This window comes from Chlorocebus sabaeus, chromosome 10 (assembly GCF_047675955.1).
Source record: "Chlorocebus sabaeus isolate Y175 chromosome 10, mChlSab1.0.hap1, whole genome shotgun sequence".
Lineage (NCBI taxonomy): Eukaryota > Metazoa > Chordata > Mammalia > Primates > Cercopithecidae > Chlorocebus > Chlorocebus sabaeus.
Window position 1 is genome coordinate 3,372,130 of NC_132913.1, and position 17,432 is coordinate 3,389,561.

The 17,432-nt window shown below is 43.2% G+C and overlaps 1 protein-coding gene across 11 annotated transcripts in view; it reads left to right on the forward strand.

Moving 5' to 3' along the window:
* SAP130 (Sin3A associated protein 130) overlaps positions 1 to 17,432 on the forward strand; it is an 83,982-nt gene that overhangs the window by 17,058 nt on the left and 49,492 nt on the right. For 9 of the 11 annotated variants that reach the window (XM_037988131.2, XM_037988130.2, XM_037988132.2 and 6 more), the window contains exons 7-11: positions 462 to 586; positions 11,020 to 11,167; positions 11,328 to 11,418; positions 11,629 to 11,733; positions 15,676 to 15,817. In XM_037988131.2, coding sequence (XP_037844059.2) covers positions 462 to 586; positions 11,020 to 11,167; positions 11,328 to 11,418; positions 11,629 to 11,733; positions 15,676 to 15,817 — 611 coding nt within the window. The remainder of the gene's footprint in view (positions 1 to 461; positions 587 to 11,019; positions 11,168 to 11,327; positions 11,419 to 11,628; positions 11,734 to 15,675; positions 15,818 to 17,432) is intronic. The other 2 variants (XM_007964582.3, XM_007964579.3) reach the window with 1 other exon arrangement.

Genomic DNA, 17,432 nt, shown 5'->3' on the forward strand with positions numbered 1-17,432 from the left:
CATAAGCTGTCTACACCAGGACCAACAGCAGACCTGTGGCAACGCTAGATTGAAGGGTGAGGTCCCAGTGGTACCAATAGTAGGGCAGAATTTTGACTCCAATCACATTTGCACAGGAGGGACTCACGTACTATTCAATCAAAATGAGATTTTTTTTTTTCCAAAACATTTGTCAATGTTGTCTTAATAAGGGATCACCTGACGTCAGGTGATCCGCCCACCTCACTGTCCCAAAGTGCTGGGAATTACAGGTGTGAGCCACCGCGCCTGGCCTGGCTCTTGGTCTTATGACAACCTATCTGAAAAGAGAATTCCTTAACTGGAATGGTGAGAATTTATTTTTACTTGGGCAGAAACATACTTATCTGTAGGCTCAAGTTTCAAATTACACATTTAGTATTTGGCTTCCTATATTTTATTTTATTTTTGTTTTAAATGAACTGTTTTTTCTCTTTTGGTAGTCTCGGCCACCTGTGACCACCTCCAATGCCATCCCTCCTGCTGTGGTAGCCACCGTCTCAGCCACCAGAGCTCAGTCTCCAGTCATCACTACGACAGCGGCACATGCTACTGACTCAGCACTTAGGTATACACAGGGAGGATGAAGTTTGAACCTTCCTGCCTCCTCCTCCACCTCCTCCACTCTTTTTTCTTTCATTCCTTCATTTAAGTGAATATTTATTGAGTGGCTTTTTCTTTAATGAGCTATGTAGTGTTCTAAATCCTGGGGCTAAAGCTGTGAACAAAGAAATTCCTGCCCACACAGAGCTTCTGTTTTTAGGGGCTGGAGACACAATAAATATGTAGGTTTTTAGATGGTGAAAAGTGCTTTGGAAAAAATAAGGGTAAAAGGGATTGGGAGTGACAGGGTGGGTGGTGCAGGGGACTTACAGTTTCATGTAATGTGGTCGGAGAGAGCTTTGTTGATAATACATTTGAGTAGAAAATGAAAAGATACAATGAAATGAGTGAGCTGTGTGGTTATCTGAGAGAAGAGTGTTTTAGGCAGTGGGAGTACTAGTAAGTGCAAGGCTCCGAGACAGGATTCTGTTTGCCACTTACAAGAAGCACCAATGAGGCCAAGGTGGCTAGAGTGAGGTTTGGGGAGGTAGCAGGGTCTCCAGATCACATAGGCCCTGAGGAGCCACGCTGAGGACGGGGGCTCGGCTGGGGCACGATGGAAAGCCTTAGCAGAATTTTCAGCAGAGCAATGCAATGATCTGAAGTTTCATTTGGTTCAGCCTGGTTGCTGGATAGAATAGGCTATGGAGAGGCCAAGTTAGAAGCAGAGGTTTGGTAGAAGGGTATAGCCAGCATGTAGGAGAGATGAAGATGGATGCAGAAAGACATGGTTAGATTCTGGGTAGATTATTATTATATTTTGGAGGGAGGGTCTCGCTCTGTCACCCAGGCTGGAGTACAGTGGCATGATCATGGCTCACTGCAACCTTAAACTCTCAGCCTCAAGTGATCCTCTTGCCTCAGCCTCCCAAGTAGCTGCAACTCCAGATGTGCACCACCATGCCTAACTAATTTTTTTATTTTCTTGTAGAGACAGGTTCTCACTTTGTTGCCCAGATTGGTCACGAACTCCTGAGCTCAAGTGATCCTCCTGTCTCCATAAGTGCTGGGATTACAGCATGAGCCACCATGCCTGGCCCTGGGTAGATTTTGAAGGATAGAGTCAGGAAGATTTCTGAGAATCACTGGAGCAGGGGGCGGGGGTATGGGAGTGTGAGAAGGAGAGGAGTCAGGATTATTTATTTGCCAGTACTAGTTGGCCTATACACCTAACAGGGTGGAGGAGAGTGGGATTTTTGGGAAAGGAGTTTTATACTTTGATTTTAGGCATTTTAAGGTTGTGATGGCAAGATATAGTGGCTCGTGCATGTAATCTCAGCACTTTGGGAGGTTGAGGCAGGAGGATCACTGGAGTCCAGGAGTTTGAGACCAGTCTGGGCAATATAGGGAGATCCCATCTCTATAAAAAATAAGAAAGTAGCCAGGCATGGTGGTGTGTACCTATGGTCCCAGCTACACGGGAAGCTGAGGTGGGAGGATTGCTTAAGCCCTGGAGGTTGAGTCTATAGCAAGCTGTGATCGTGTCACTGCATTCCAGCTGGGGCAACAGAGCGAGACCCCATCTCCACCAAAAAAAAAAAAAAAAGGAAAAGGATTTAGGCTGGGTGCAGTGGCTCGTGCCTGTAACCCTGGTGCTCTTGGAGGCCAAGGTGGGAGAATCACTTGAGGCCAGGAGTTCAAGACCAGCCTCAGCAACATACCAGTATCCCATTTCAACAAATAAAAAAAATAAAAAAAAATAAAAAAAGATAAGCATGGTGGCATGTACCTCTAGCCCTAGGTACTTGGAGGCTGAGGTGGGAGGATCATATGACCACAGGAGTTTGAGACCACATGAGCTATGATTGTGCCACTATTCTCTAGCCTGGGCGACAGAGCAAGATCCTGTCTGTAAAAAAAAAGAAGCAAAAAAGATTTGCAGAGCCATACAGGAATAAAGTCTGGTTGGTGAGGGATGATCTTAAAGGCTTTTTGTGAGTGACACAATCAGGGATGACATCATGCTGTTTTTCCTCGTGATCTCCAAGTCACATTACAGGGAAGTTGGGGAGGGCAGTTGATCCTTGCCATGGGTTATATTGAGGGAAGGGAGTCTTTGGCAATAGCGCAGACAAGAAGGGATTCACTGAATCAAAGCAAGGATAGTAGGTTGGAGAGACGAGCCGTTAGAAGCTAGGGAGGCACCACGGGGACCTGTCAGCTGGAAGCTGGGCAGAGTGGTGAGGAAGGAAGAGGAATTGGAGATGCCTCTTTGGTTTCCTCCTTACCTGTCCTAGTAAATGAAAAGGAAAACAAGGGAAGGAAAGCAGGTTGTAGAAAAGATTGAACTTTGGGATACTGAGTTTATCTGTGGAACAACCGAGTGGCTGTTGTCAGTATGAGGTTGAAGAGGTGTCTGTGCTAGAGGTAATGGGTTTGGGAGTGATCAGTGCGCGGGCCGGCTGTTGTCAGTATGAGGTTGAAGAGGTGTCTGTGCTAGAGGTAATGGGTTTGGGAGTGATCAGTGCGCGGGCCGGCTGTTGTCAGTATGAGGTTGAAGAGGTGTCTGTGCTAGAGGTAATGGGTTTGGGAGTGATCAGTGCGCGGGCCGGCTGTTGTCAGTATGAGGTTGAAGAGGTGTCTGTGCTAGAGGTAATGGGTTTGGGAGTGATCAGTGCGCGGGCCGGCTGTTGTCAGTATGAGGTTGAAGAGGTGTCTGTGCTAGAGGTAATGGGTTTGGGAGTGATCAGTGCGCGGGCCGGCTGTTGTCAGTATGAGGTTGAAGAGGTGTCTGTGCTAGAGGTAATGGGTTTAGGAGTGATCAATGCGCGGGCCACAATGAAAGCCTTCAGGTGTCTATCCAAGGGCACTAGAGAGTGAGAAGAGAACCTAGAACAGAATTCTGAAGAGAATTATATTTAAATGAATAGCAGTGCCTGGAACTTACCTTTAGCCATTAGCTCTATTATTTACTTGTGTGACATTAAGCAGGTTTTCAATTCCCCTGATCCTCTGTTCTCTCTTCAATAAAAGGGATACTTTACTCTGTGGCAGTTATTAATAAATGTGTTACCTGAGGTACAAAGAGACAGAACCACCCAACATAAAATAGACTACTTGTTGTTGCTCATTTTAACTTTATAAAAGTTAATATATTCAGGTGGTATGAGGAAATTCACAAGGTATAAATGGATATACAGTCATCTCTATCTATGGGGTCTTGGCTCCAGGAGCCCCTGCAGATGCTGAAATCCAAGGATGCTCAAGTTCCTTCATATAAAGTGGCATAGTATTTGCATATAACCTACGCACCTCCTCCCATGTACTCTGGCACTCTAAGTAACCTGGAGATGATTTAATCTCCAGGTTACTTAGAGTGCCTATTATGATGCCTACACATCACTTCATTCATGTGGATTCTGTGTAGCACTTGGTGCTCAGCTAATTCAAGTTTTGCTTTTTGGAATTTGGGGAAATTGTTTTCCCCCTTGAATATTTTCAGTCCATGCTTGGTTGAATCCATAGATGTGGCACCTATGGATACTGAGGGCCAACTGTATGATAAAAACTAGGGGTAGGCTTTTTATTTTTATTTTTTGGCTTTTTATTTTTAATCATATTGTCAAAGTATCTTTTCTATTGTGTTCAATGTTTTAATAAAAAACTGGATATTGAATTTTGTTGAATGCATTTTTAGCATTCACTCATATAACACTAGCAATATACTGCAAGTAGTGAATTAAACAAACAAAAACCCTAATCAGATGATTTTTTTCTTTATATCTACAATTACTATAAATTCCTAATGTCTAACTTTTTTTGAATTCTGCAGATAGAAATTTTTCAACAGACCGATTTCCATAGAAGAAATAGAAAAAATTTTAAGCACTATCTCTCACAGAAGCACCAGATCCAGCTGGTTTCATAGAATTCTTTTTTGAGACAAGGTCTTGCTCTGCCAGCCAGGTTGGAGAACAGTGGCTCAGTCACGGCTCACTGCAGCCTCAACCTCCTAGGCCCAAGTGATCCTTCTACCTCAGCCTCCCAAAGCTGCGACTACGGGCACGTGCCACCATGCACCATGCCTGGCAAATTTTAAAATGTTTTGTAGAGACAGGGTCTCCCTATGTTGCCCAGGCTGGTATCAAACTCCTGGGCTCAAGCGATCCACCTGCCTCGGCCTCCCAAAGTGCTGTGATTACAACTGTGAGCCACCACACCCAGCCTTGGTTTCGTAGAATTCTACCAAACCTTCAAAGGGCCAGATAAACCAGCAATAAAGAAATTGGTTCAAGGTATAGAGAAAATAGTAAACTTCCAGAAAAATATAAGTCATATCTTAATTTTTCTGCTAAATACATTCAATCTGTCAGTTCTCTGACCCTTGTCTTTTCAGTCATTACCTGGTTGAAAGAAATTTATTTTCTCTCACTTTCTTCAAAAAGGGCGTATCTTAAAGCACCAGTATTTTGAAATTGTACATGCTGAGAATCATTTCCCATTTATACTTAGGCAGTAGTTTGGCTGATTAAGTGTTTTATTGTTTCTCTTTTCTTTCCATGACTACTTGATGGGTCGTTTTTCCCGTGTCTTCTAGATCTGGATGTTACTGCACAGACTCTGTTTTGTTTTTTTTTAACCCCTTACAAAGGCCTTAGTCTTTTTGCCTCATTGCCTGATTCTTTTCGTTGAATATCAGCAAATTTAATGGCATTTATTTTGTAATGACCATTATTTATGGTTTTGTTCTAAACATGGTGTACCTTTTCAATCTGTAGCATAAAACTGTATCTATTGGCCGGGCGCGGTGGCTCATGCCTGTAATCCCAGCACTCTGGGAGGCTGAGGCAGGCAGATCACTTGAGGTCAGGAGTTTGAGATCAACCTGGCCAACATGGTGAAACCTTGTCTGTCAGCTGGGCATGGGGCCGGACGCCTTTAATCCCAGCTACTTGGAAGGCTGAGGCGGGAGAATCACTTGAACCCGGGAGGCGGAGGTTGCAGTGAGCCAAGATCATGCCACTGCACTCCAACCTGAGCAACAGAGCGAGACACCATCTCAAAAAAGAAAAGAAAAGAAAAGAAAAACTAATTATGAACAGTTTTTGTGAGTTATGTCTTTTTTTTTTTCTTTTGGGATCTAGTCTTGCTCTGTTGTCCAGGTTGGAGTGCAGTGGTGCAGTCTTGGCTCACTGCAATCTCTGCCCCCCGGGTTCAAGTGATTCTTCCACCTCAGCCTCCCGAGTAGCTGGGATTACAGGCACCCACCACCACCCCCAGCTAAGTTTTGTATTTTTGGTAGAGACGGGGGTTTGCCATGTTGGCCAGGCTGGTCTTGAACTCTTGACCTCAGGTGATTTGCACGCCTCAGCCTCCCAAAGTGTTGGGATTACAGGCGATTCCTAAGTGTTGAATCTTTTTGCACTCCTATGTAATTTTTTTAACTGTTCCCTTTAACGTTGTTTTCATAGTCTTCTCCATCCTTGACTGCATTTTCAGCATTGTCTCTCATGTTCCACTTCTAATTTTGCCTTCATTCTTGAAACTGCTGAACAGTTGCCTTCTGTTTCTCTCTCGAGCTCTGCCTATATATTTTGTCTTCTTCTGTTGTTCTCTCATCATTTCCACTGAGCTCTTAGTCTTTGCTTTGTGTTTCCATTTCATAGAAGTGGTTACTTCATTAAGGTTTTAAATTCATGGTACAGTGTTCATCTGCATAGTGAAAGCACTTCTGGTGTGTTTCGTTCCACCTTTTGTCTTTTAGCGTCTTTAAATAGATCCTGTTTTGGATCTTTTCTGAGTATTCATCTTTGATCGGATTGACTTTATTCTGGATCCCCTATTTGTAATTGGTTCTTATTGTAGCCTGGACTATTTACTGGGTTTGGAGAAATTTTCCAAATGACTCAGTGTCCTGCGTTTGAAATTTGTTGGCCATTTACTTCATTCCTGTCAGTGCAGATAGACCACTTAAAATGGCAAAGCCTCTCTTCCCTAGGTCCCCCGCACCCTGTTCCCCATAGATGGGACTTTTCTGTGTCTGTGTGATTCCTGGTTTAACCCTAGATCCTTTGCTTTTTAACCCTTGGAACTGTTCCAAATGCTGCTCCACTGCCAGCTCCATTCCCACTGTTACACGAAGATTCTGATTTTCTCTGTCAGTTTGCGCTCCTCATTTTGGAGCATTATACTTCATTACTGGATTTTATCCCCAGAGTTATAGCCCCAGAAATTCTCTCTTCAGGCTGGGGAGGGTAGCTCGTGTCTGTAATCCTAGCACTTTGGGAGGCTGAGGCAGGAGGATTGTCTGAGCCCAGGAGTTGAAGACCAGCCTGAGCAACATAGTGAGAACATAGTGAGACTCGATCTCTTTTTAAAAAAAAAAAAAAGAAAAAAAGAAAGCAATCCTTCCTTCATTGGCTCCTGAGTCTCTGGTTATCCCTACCTTTGGCAATTCTTCTGTCCTGTGGTTTGAGATTTCAGATGTCTCCTAATTTTGCGAAAGGAGGATACTATATTTCTCTTTCTTGTTTTCTTTACTATTCTCTGAGAGGAGAAGGAGAAAATACCACACTGGCAGTCTCTGCCTACAATACCCTTGTCCTCCAAATAAGCCAGTCATACAAGGACCTATCTGAACACTGGAGGATAATTACAAGTCCATTTATCATTTAAGCCCCCTATTTTCTGTAGATGTCAGATCACTGAATTGGGGCTCTATCCTTGGAGTTGCCTTTCAGACTGTTAACAAAAAAAAAAAAGCTGATCTGTGGGAGCAGTACACAATTGGGTGTCCCTAAACCAAAATCCATAATAAGCCAACATCTGAAACTGAGCACTGACATGCCCCTCAAAAGAAATGTTCATTGAAGCCTTTCTGCTTTTTGGATCGGGGATGCTGAGTCAGTAAGTATATAATTCCGAAATCTGAAACACTTCTCATCCAGAACGGTTTAGATAAGGTATACTCAACCTGTAATGTGGTGATTAAGACAACAGACTAGGAAGCACTTTCTGAATGCCCTTACTCCCTCTGACTGTTTTTGGTATGTGTAGGTGAGTCACTATGGACCTGTCAATGTTAAATATTCAGACTGGATTTTTTTTGTTGTCGTTTGTTTTTGTTTTGGAGACAGCGTCTCTGTCACTCAGGCTGAATCACAACTTGATGCCCATCTATAGTCCCAGGTACTCAGGAGGCTGAGGTGGGAGGATACCTTGAACCCCAGAGGTCAAGGTTGCAATGGCGCGATCATAGCTCACTGCAACCTTAACCTCTGGGCTTCAAGCTATCCTCCCGCCTCAGCCTCCTGAGTACCTGGGACTATAGGTGTTTGCCAAGATGCCTGGTTAATTGTTTTATTTTTCGTAGAGACTGGGCTTTGGCATGTTGCTCAGGCTGGTCACAAATTTCTGGGCTCAAGCAGTCCTCCTGCCTCAGCTCCCAAAGTGCTAGGGCTGTGTGAGCCTCTGCTCCCAGCCTCAAAATGTTTTAATCAAAGTCTCTTTCTTTTGCTCCCAGTGCCCCAAATTGGGCTAGGGAGAACCCCTTTGAGCTGGCTCAAATGTCTTTTTTTTGAGACCCTCTCATCTGTTGCCCAAGCTGGAGTGCAGTGGCACAGTCTCAGCTCACTGTAACCTCTGCCTCCTGGGCTCTCAAGTGATCCTCCTGCTACGGCCTCCCAAGTAGCTGAGACTACAGGTGTGTGCTACCACGCCCAGCTAATTTTTGTATTTTTAGTAGAGGTGGAATTTCGCCATGTTGCCCAGGTCAGTCTTGAACTCTTGGACTTAAGCAATCTGCCTGCCTTGGCCTCCCAAAGTGCTGGGATTACAAGCGTGAGCCACTGTACTGGGCCTGGACCAAGTTTCCTTTTGATGACTCTCGTTAACCTTTGAGTACTTTATTCTTTTTGGTACATGATGTCTCAGGCTTTCTCCTGTTTTTTTTTTTTTTTTTTTTTTCTTTTTTTTTTTTCATATCAGCCATTTCTCTTTGGTTCTTTTTAGTGGAGAGTAGTATTTGTAACCCAAGTTCTGGGTGTTAAAAGTGTTCATTGTTTCTGGTGTGCCATTGCTTTTGGGCTCTTTCTGGCGACAGAGGTACTCAGTATGGTAAAGATAGTCATGTCTTCCTGCTGATATTTTCCTCTTTATTTGTTTATTTTATTTTATTTATTTTTTTGAGACAAACTCTTGCTCTGTCACCCAGGCTAGAGTGCAGTGGTACAATCTCAGCTCACTGCAACCTCTGCCTCCCAGGTTCAAGCGATTCTTCTCCCTCAGCCTCTGGAGTAGTTGGGACTATAGACATGTACCACTGCACCTGGTTAATTTTATATTTTTAGTAGAGATGGGGTTTTACCATGTTGGCCAGGCTGGTCTCGAACTCGATCCACCTACCTCAGCCTCCCATAATGCTGGGATTACAGACCTGAGCGACTACATGTTTTAAAATCTTATGTTAATTAAAAATTTTTGGCTGAGCACATTGGTTCACACCTATAATCCCAGCACTTTGGGAGGCTGAGGCGGGTGGATCACAAGGTCAAGAGATCAAGATCATCTTGGCCAACATGGTGAAACCCTGTCTCTACTAAAAATATAAAAATTAGCCAGGCATTGTGGCACGCTCCTGTAGTCCCTGCTACTCAGGAAGCTGAGGCACAGAATTGCCTCTACCTGGGAGGCAGAGGTTGCAGTCAGTTGAGATCATGCCACTGCACTCCAACCTAGCGACAGAGTGAGACTCCGTCTCAAGAAAACAATTTTTTTTCACTCGTTCACTGGTAATGGACACATATTGGTATTTACAAATGAAATTTAACCTTAGAGTTGTTTTTTGTTTTTTTTGCTTTCTAAGGTTTTATACTCATTCATTACTTAATGATGGGGTTACAGTCTGAGAAATGAATAGGCAGTTTTGACATGCAAACATCATAAGAGTATGCTTACACAAACCTAGATGGTGTCGCCTGCTACACACCAAGGCTATGGTGCTCTAACTATTGCTCCTAGTTTGTAAACCTATACAGCCTGTGACTGTATTGAATACTGTAGAATATTATACAAATACTATGGTATTTGTATATCTAAATACAGAAAAGGTACAGTAAAAATACAGTGGAAAAGATTTAAAAAGGGGGCACCTGTATCACTTGTCCATCTGACATAAATTAGCCTCTTACCTTTTGTAGATTACTACTAACAATAAGAATACTGAGTAACTAACTTCACGGTTCTTTTTGTCCTCCAGCTAGATCCCACTAACCAGAGTGGCAATGGGTTTAAATGTCACTTGAAGTGATTCTTTTTATTTTATTTTATTGGAGACAGGGTCTCACTCTGTCGCCCAGGCTGGAGTGCAGTGGTGTGATCACAGCTCACTTTAGCCTTGGCTTAAGCAGTCTTCGGTGTGAGCTGCGGTGTGAGCTGCCGCATGTGGCCTCCCCTCTGATTTGAATATCCAGCTTTGTTAAATTGTCAAATTTTCTTGCCAGTGTTGCCAATTCAGTAGCTTGCTACCAATTAATTTGGCATCCTCTGTTGATTTCCCTTCCAGTCCTGAGGCAGTCATAACTGTAACATTTTATCATTTTAGGAATGTTCCATTTTTTTTTTTTTTTTTTTTTTTTTTTGAGACGGAGTCTCGCTCTGTCGCCCAGGCTGGAGTGCAGTGGCGCAATCTCTGCTCACTGCAAGCTCCGCCTCCCGGGTTCACGCCATTCTCCTGCCTCAGCCTCCCGAGTAGCTGGGACTACAGGCGCCTGCCACTGCGCCCGGCTAATTTTTTCTATTTTTTTAGGAATGTTCCTACATTTGCTAAGGAATGATGTAAAATTGGGGGGAAGGTCCTTGCTTCAAAAGTCATAGTTTAAGCTGCTGTTAATCAAGGTTGTCTCTGATATGTCTTCAAGAAATTTGTCAAAAACTTATAGCGTGTAAATTTATAGTATATTTTCAGATCTATCCACAGTTAAGTGCAATTATTTTGTTTTTAATTTTTTATGTAGACAAGGTCTTACTCTGTGCCCCAGGCTGGAGTGCAGTGGCGCAGTCATCGCTCACTATAACCTTGACTTCCTGGGCACAAGCTGTCCTCCAGCCTTGGCGCCCCCCGAAAGCACTGTGTCTACGGGTGTGAGCCACCACACCTGACCTGAAGTGCAGTTATTATAATGATATTAACTCAAGTCTGTTTTGGAGTGTTGATTAAGTATATTAAGGATACTGAGAACAACTAAGGGTTAATTTCTTCAGTTTGTGGTGCAAATTGATGGGTTTTAAAACGAGACAAACTCAGTGCGCCTTTTCCTCATTGGTGTGATTAAAGACCAAGTATTGGTTTAACTCTGAACTTCATAGACCTATGAAAAAGTATGACTTGCAGGACTGTAACCTAGCAAAAGATCGTAAATGACCTTTCCTGTCTGCATTGTGTCTTTATTATCTTTTCAGTAGGCCAACGTTGTCTATCCAGCACCCACCATCTGCAGCAATCAGTATTCAGCGTCCTGCCCAGTCACGAGATGTCACGACAAGAATCACACTACCATCTCACCCTGCACTAGGGACGCCAAAACAGCAGCTTCATACAATGGCTCAGGTAAAACCGAAGTTGGAGAACCACCTGTGTACTTGGTTGGGTAAAACCAGAAGTGGGCAAAGTGTGCTGAGGGCCTGGCAGTACTGAAGGCATTGATTGCGTTTACCTGGGATGCAGTGGATAATATTCTTACAACTGTGTTGTGGGGTTTCCCTCACAGAAAACGATCTTCAGTACTGGCACCCCAGTGGCTGCTGCCACAGTAGCACCTATTTTGGCAACCAACACCATTCCTTCAGCGACTACAGCCGGTGAGTCCATAACCCACTTCTTCCTTCTACCGGGGAAAGAGAAGGCAAGAGTGGTGGGTTAATTTTTCATTTCTCACCTTCAGTCAGAGAAAAACAATGGGCTAGAAAAATTATCTTAACTTTTTCCAAGAGTTTTCCCAGGTTTTTGAGAATCTGTAATGTGTGCAGAGAAGTTCTTGTTAAAGAATTTCCTTTTTTCCCCTATTTCAGGATCTGTGTCCCACACGCAGGCTCCCACCAGTACCATTGTTACCATGGCGGTGCCCTCCCATTCCTCCCACGCTACTGCTGTGACCACCTCGAACATCCCCGTCGGTAAGTGGCGTCTGCCCTCGACAGAAGCTCACACGGAGCGCGGCAGCCCCTCTGACTAGGCCTTCATGCTGATGGCTAGTATTGATTTTTACAGTTGTTGATTTCCTTTTTTTTTTTCCCTGAGTCTCACTCTGTTGTCCAAGCTGGAGTGCAGTGGCGCGATCTCAGCTCACTGCAACCGCCACCTCCCGGATTCAAGCAATTCTCCTGCCTCAGCCTCCCAAGTAGCTGGGACTACAGGCATGTGCCGCCATATCTGGCTAATTTTTTTGTATTTTTAGTAGAGACGGGGTTTCGCTATGTTGGCCAGGTTGGTCTTGACCTTGTGATCCGCCTGCCACAGCCTCCCAGAGTACTGGGATTACAGGCATGAGCCACTGTGCCCGGCCCAGTTGTTGATTTTCAAAGCAACACTGAATATGACTTGTAACATTATGTATCATGCAGACTTGGCATTGATGGTAGGGGAAAAAGAGTATAACAATTCTTGAGTACTCAAACTTTAGTTTTGACTTACTTTCTTACCAAACTGTACCTTTTGTAAAAATAAGCCATACTGACATAGACAAAAACAACAGGAAAAGCAAAGATCTGGAATGAGGAAAACTTGTAGACTTTGACAGATTGTTCAGGGAAAGTTCTCAGTGACACAACAGTGGGAAGAACACCACTGTTGTCCAGGTATGTTCCCCAGGTTTTCATCTGGGTGCTGCCCTGCTGTACATCACGCCCATTCTAGAATTTCTTCTAGGCTTTCTTTATTCTTTTTCTAAGTATATGTATACTTTGAATTGTTAAAAAAATCCCTGGAAAGTTTCTGGCAGTCCAACTTCAGTCATCAAGATCAGGGGTTTGCACACTTTCTAGAAACATTTTAGGCTTTGCAGACCACATAGGTGTGTGTCACCACTGCTCAACTCGGTGTCGTGAAAGTAGCCGTGGACAGTATGTAAACAGACCGTGCGCCGACGAGACTCCGCTTATGGATGGAGAAATTTGATTTCTTTTTTTTTTTTTGGACAGTATGTAAACAGACTTTGCACCGATGAGATTCCGCTTATGGATGGAGAAATTTGATTTCTTTTTTTTTTTTTTTTTTTTAAGAGATAAGGTCTTGCTGTCATCCAGGCTTGAGTACAGTGGCATAGTCATAGCTCACTGTAGCTGGGGCTCAAGCTATCCCCCCACCGCAGCTCCCCATTAGCTGGGACTACAGGTACCTGCCACCACCGCAGCTTCCCCATTAGCTGGGACTACAGGGACCTGCCACCATACTCGGCTAATTTTTTTGTTTGTTTTTTTGAGATGGAGTTTCATTCTGTCGCCCAGGTTGGAGTGCAGTGGCATGATCTCTACTTACTGCAACCTCCGCCTCCCGGCTTCAAGCAATTCTCCTGTCTCAGCCTCCTGAGTAGCTGGGAATACAGGCGTGAGCCACCACGCCTGGCTAATTTTTGTATTTTCAGTACAGACGGGGCTTCACCATATTGGTCAGGCTGGTCTTGAACTCCTGACCTCATGATCTGCCTGTCTCGGCCTCCCAAAATTCTGGGATGACAGGTGTGAGCCACCATGCCTGGCCTCTGGCTGATTTTTAAAAATTTTTTGTAGACTGGGAGCAGTGGGTGACTGCTTTTAGGTGACTGGGAGCACCTAAAAGAATTTTTTAGAGATTGGTTCTTGTGAATGTCCTTCTGTCTTCCTAAGAGATCCCACTGTGGAAGCAGACTCGCTAAAAAGTACCAGGAGACATACATACGCGTGCTCCTACGTTCCATGGGGTTTATGGTCATTTTGTTTTTCTCTTTTATGCTTACCCCGATATTTCTGTATTATAATAGGATCTCTCCAGGAAAGGTAGCTCAGTTGAGAAGGGAAACCTGATAAAACCCTAGACCACTGATTTTCAAGTTGGGAAGTAGAACATACATATTAAAATCACCTAAGTGACTTTTTCCAAGTGAGCTTGCCCTCTCCAGGTGATATTAAATACAAATTCAGCTATTCTTATTAGGAATATGTTGGCTCAGAAAAAAAGCCTGCTAAATCACAAGTATAAGGTTTTTGCCTCTATTCCAATAGAATACCATTCTTATTTTCTCCATGTTCTGGTCAACATATGATCATGTTCTCAGAATTATAGAAAGTGAAATCTGGTGATCACATTATTCAGAAAATAGGGATAAGTTTTGGAGATAACGTTATGACAGACTTAATGTTTTCTGTACTATATAGTTCCTTCGTTTTTATTTAATTATTGAGAAGGTATGGCTTTTTTTTTTTTTTTTTTTGAGATGGAGTATCACTCTGTCATGCAGGCTGGAGTGCAGTGGCATGATCTCAGCTCACTGCAACCTCCCAGGTTCAAGTGATTCTCCTGCCTCAGCCTTCTGAGTATCTGGGATCACAGGCACGCACCACCACACCCGGCTGATTTTTGTCTTTTTAGTAGAAACAGGGTTTCACCATGTTGGCCAGGCTGGTCTCAAACTCCTGACCTCAGTTGATCCGCCTGCCTTGGCCTCCCGAAGTGTTGGGATTACAGGCATGAGCCACTGCACCCAGCCTGTATGGCTTTTTAAATTAGAAAACAAGTAAAGATTTAAATGAATGGCTGAGTGGTGAGGTGTGTCTGGTTACCAACCACTGGTTAGCTACTCTGTCACATGGCAGCTTCATTCCTACTGGAAGCATCATTTTCTCCTACCTTTCATGGGGCTCAGTGAAAAAACAAGGCTTAGTTGCCCCCTCCTCACCATCCCCACTGCTTACCTCCCTGATGGATAACCCTGTCATGCCAGCTTCTCTTTGCGTTGGTCAATAGATGCAATCTTGAGTGATCAAATGGGCATTCCTGCTATCACCCTGCAAAAACTTCTCCATCTGCCTCCCGTGGGAGCTGGCTGGCATCGCAGTGGGTCTGTGTAGCTCAGCGTTGTTGTTAAATGCTCTGCATTTAGGGTAATGCGTTGGCATCCTCCTAGTCTAGTCTCTTTGTTAATGTGCCTGTCACTGGTGTAACTTGGGTTTTTACACAGATAGAAGCTGTCCCTTTGTATCTCTGAGATGGATCACGGCTTCTCTTTCTGAATGCCCAGGCATACTGTTAATAGATAGAGCTATAAAGAATAGTGTCAAGTATGTTCTAGTTCAGCTATACCTTCCAAACAAAATTGGATGCAAGTTTTGAAGGAGTACACATTTGGAGCCTCAGATTGAATTTGAAAACTCTGTGGTCATTGATTTTGATTTTGCTCTAAAGTATTATATAAAATTGTAGGACATTCAAAGGACCTTAGAAATTATTAAGTGATCTAAAGAAGGGATCCTTATAGGTAAAGAAATAGACTTGGGAATTAAAGTGGTCTTCTCATTGCTAATTAGCTACATTTTGTAATCATCGATGGACCCAGAGTGGAATCTAAGGGTTTTTTTTTTTTTTTCCATTTTTTAATCCAAAATTGTGTGTGTTCATTTATTTATTTATTTTGAGACGGGGTCTCAGTCTGTGAGTGAGGCTGGAGTATAGTGGTGCAGTCATGGCTCACTGTGGCCTTGAACTCCTGAACTCAAGTTATCCTCCAGCCTCAGCCTCCCACAGTGCTGAGATGACAGATGTGAGCCACCGCGCCTGGCCTATTTACTTGTTAAGCAGTTTAATCCTTTCAAAAACAGGTCCAGGTTGAGAGAAAAGAGCCTGGTCACTTCTGTCTTTGTTTAAGTATTAATGTTGAACCCTGCTTTAATAACAGTAGGAATATATCAGTGAATGTAGAATTGAAATAATTCTGTTGAACTTTGTACTTATTTTTCATTTTTTATTTTGATTAAAAGTCCAGGCTTTACTTGTTTGCTTTCCTAAGATTGCTGCTAGCCAAGAATGTTTTGGCATGGCAAAAAAAAGTGTAGCGTGGTCATGGAATTGGCGTTTACTGTTTGCAGCCAAGGTGGTGCCCCAGCAGATCACACACACTTCTCCTCGGATCCAGCCAGACTACCCTGCCGAGAGGAGCAGCCTGATTCCCATCTCCGGACATCGGGCCTCTCCCAATCCCGTGGCCATGGAAACCCGAAGTGACAACAGGTAGGAGGCCACGTGCCAGCTATTGTGCCTCACTGTGCCACTGATCGTTCTGCTTTATCAGCATGAAACAAAACGTCCCACAAATACGGCCTGTATGTATGACTCATGCTTTCGATTTTCCCCCAAAGTAACGCTTCGTATAATTCCTTTTTTATGTGCGATGTTTTTCAAGCCAGTCTCCTTTTGACGGATGTTTTCCTAGTATCCATTTTTTTTGGTTTTGTGTGTTTAATATTTTTTGGCCATTTTGAGAGTAAGGGTTGTAGCATTATGACCGTTTATCCATAAGTACCTGCATTTGTAGCACAGAAGAGTAAAGACATTCTTTACGTCACCGCGGTACAGCTATCTGAACGGACGCCGAGCTCTCCCTTCTCTTTGACTCATGGGTGTTTTTGAAGAGTGTAGAGAGGCCGGTTGTTTTGGGGGATTTGATACTGTCACATTGTTTCCTCAAGGTTACATTCAGGTTATACCAGGTAAGCAGTGTGTTCTTCCCATTGCATCAGAGAGCTCCTGCGGTCTGTTTTCCCCGTATTGGTCATGTTAACATTCATTGCTTAGTGAAGGTGATGTTTGCCAGTTTTTTCCTACTGGAAAGTCATGTTTTTCTCCTTCGTAAACAAGTAATCTATCTGGAAATATCTGAGTGTAATTATCCTGTTCTCCAGTAAACATTCATTCAATAGTTGTAGATCTATTATTAATTCCTGGCTGAATCAGTTACTAATATGATAGTCGCAAAATAGTGAGTTTTTCTAACGCCTTGTCTATATAAATTAGCTGGCATTCTGATGTAAAGAGACTTTCTCTTACCCACCCCTATTTATTTTTTATGTTGAACATTTTACTGTTTTTTAATCGACTCAGGCTTGTAGATTTGCTTTTATTCATTAGAATCCATTGCTGTCATCTATTTTGATGCTCAGATGATCTCATTTGGTCCTTGGGGGTTCTTTCTGTCTACTTCTGTGGATTTCACCACGTCCCCTCTGTTCTAGCCTTTCCTTCTTTTCCATGATGAGATATTCTAGATTCCTATTGAACTTTAGCTGTCTGGCTCTGAAATCTGCTGTTTCTCCAAGGAGCCCTTTGTCATTTACAAACCAAGATCTGGGCATTAGCCCTGCTTGTTGCTATGGGTTGTCATTCTTCCAGGCGCTTTGAGCAGGCAGAGGTAGGAGGTATATAGTATTTTAAGAACATTTGAGTTCATACTGATACCTCTACTTCAATCCCATCGCTTCCCCCATTCCATGTCTGTATCTGCCTCTCCCATAAAGTACTGTATACAGTGTACACAAAGTAATTTCAAAAGCAGATGATTGTTAAGTGTTCTAATTTGATCATTTGTGTCTAGGAGTGCTTACAGATTTTGATGCATTGATATGTCCATCCACCTTGTTGAATACTCCTATTAGCTCTCAATGTTTATAGATTCTCTAAATAATTCTGTAAATTAGCTCTAAATGTTTATGGATTTATAAATTTCCTACGTATATGTTTATTTTGCCTACAAATAAGGACAGTTTGAGGGGAAAGCAAGAGGGTCTTACCATTTTCATTTGTTTTTTTGTTTTGTTTTTGAGACAGGGTCTTGCTCTGTTGCCCAGGC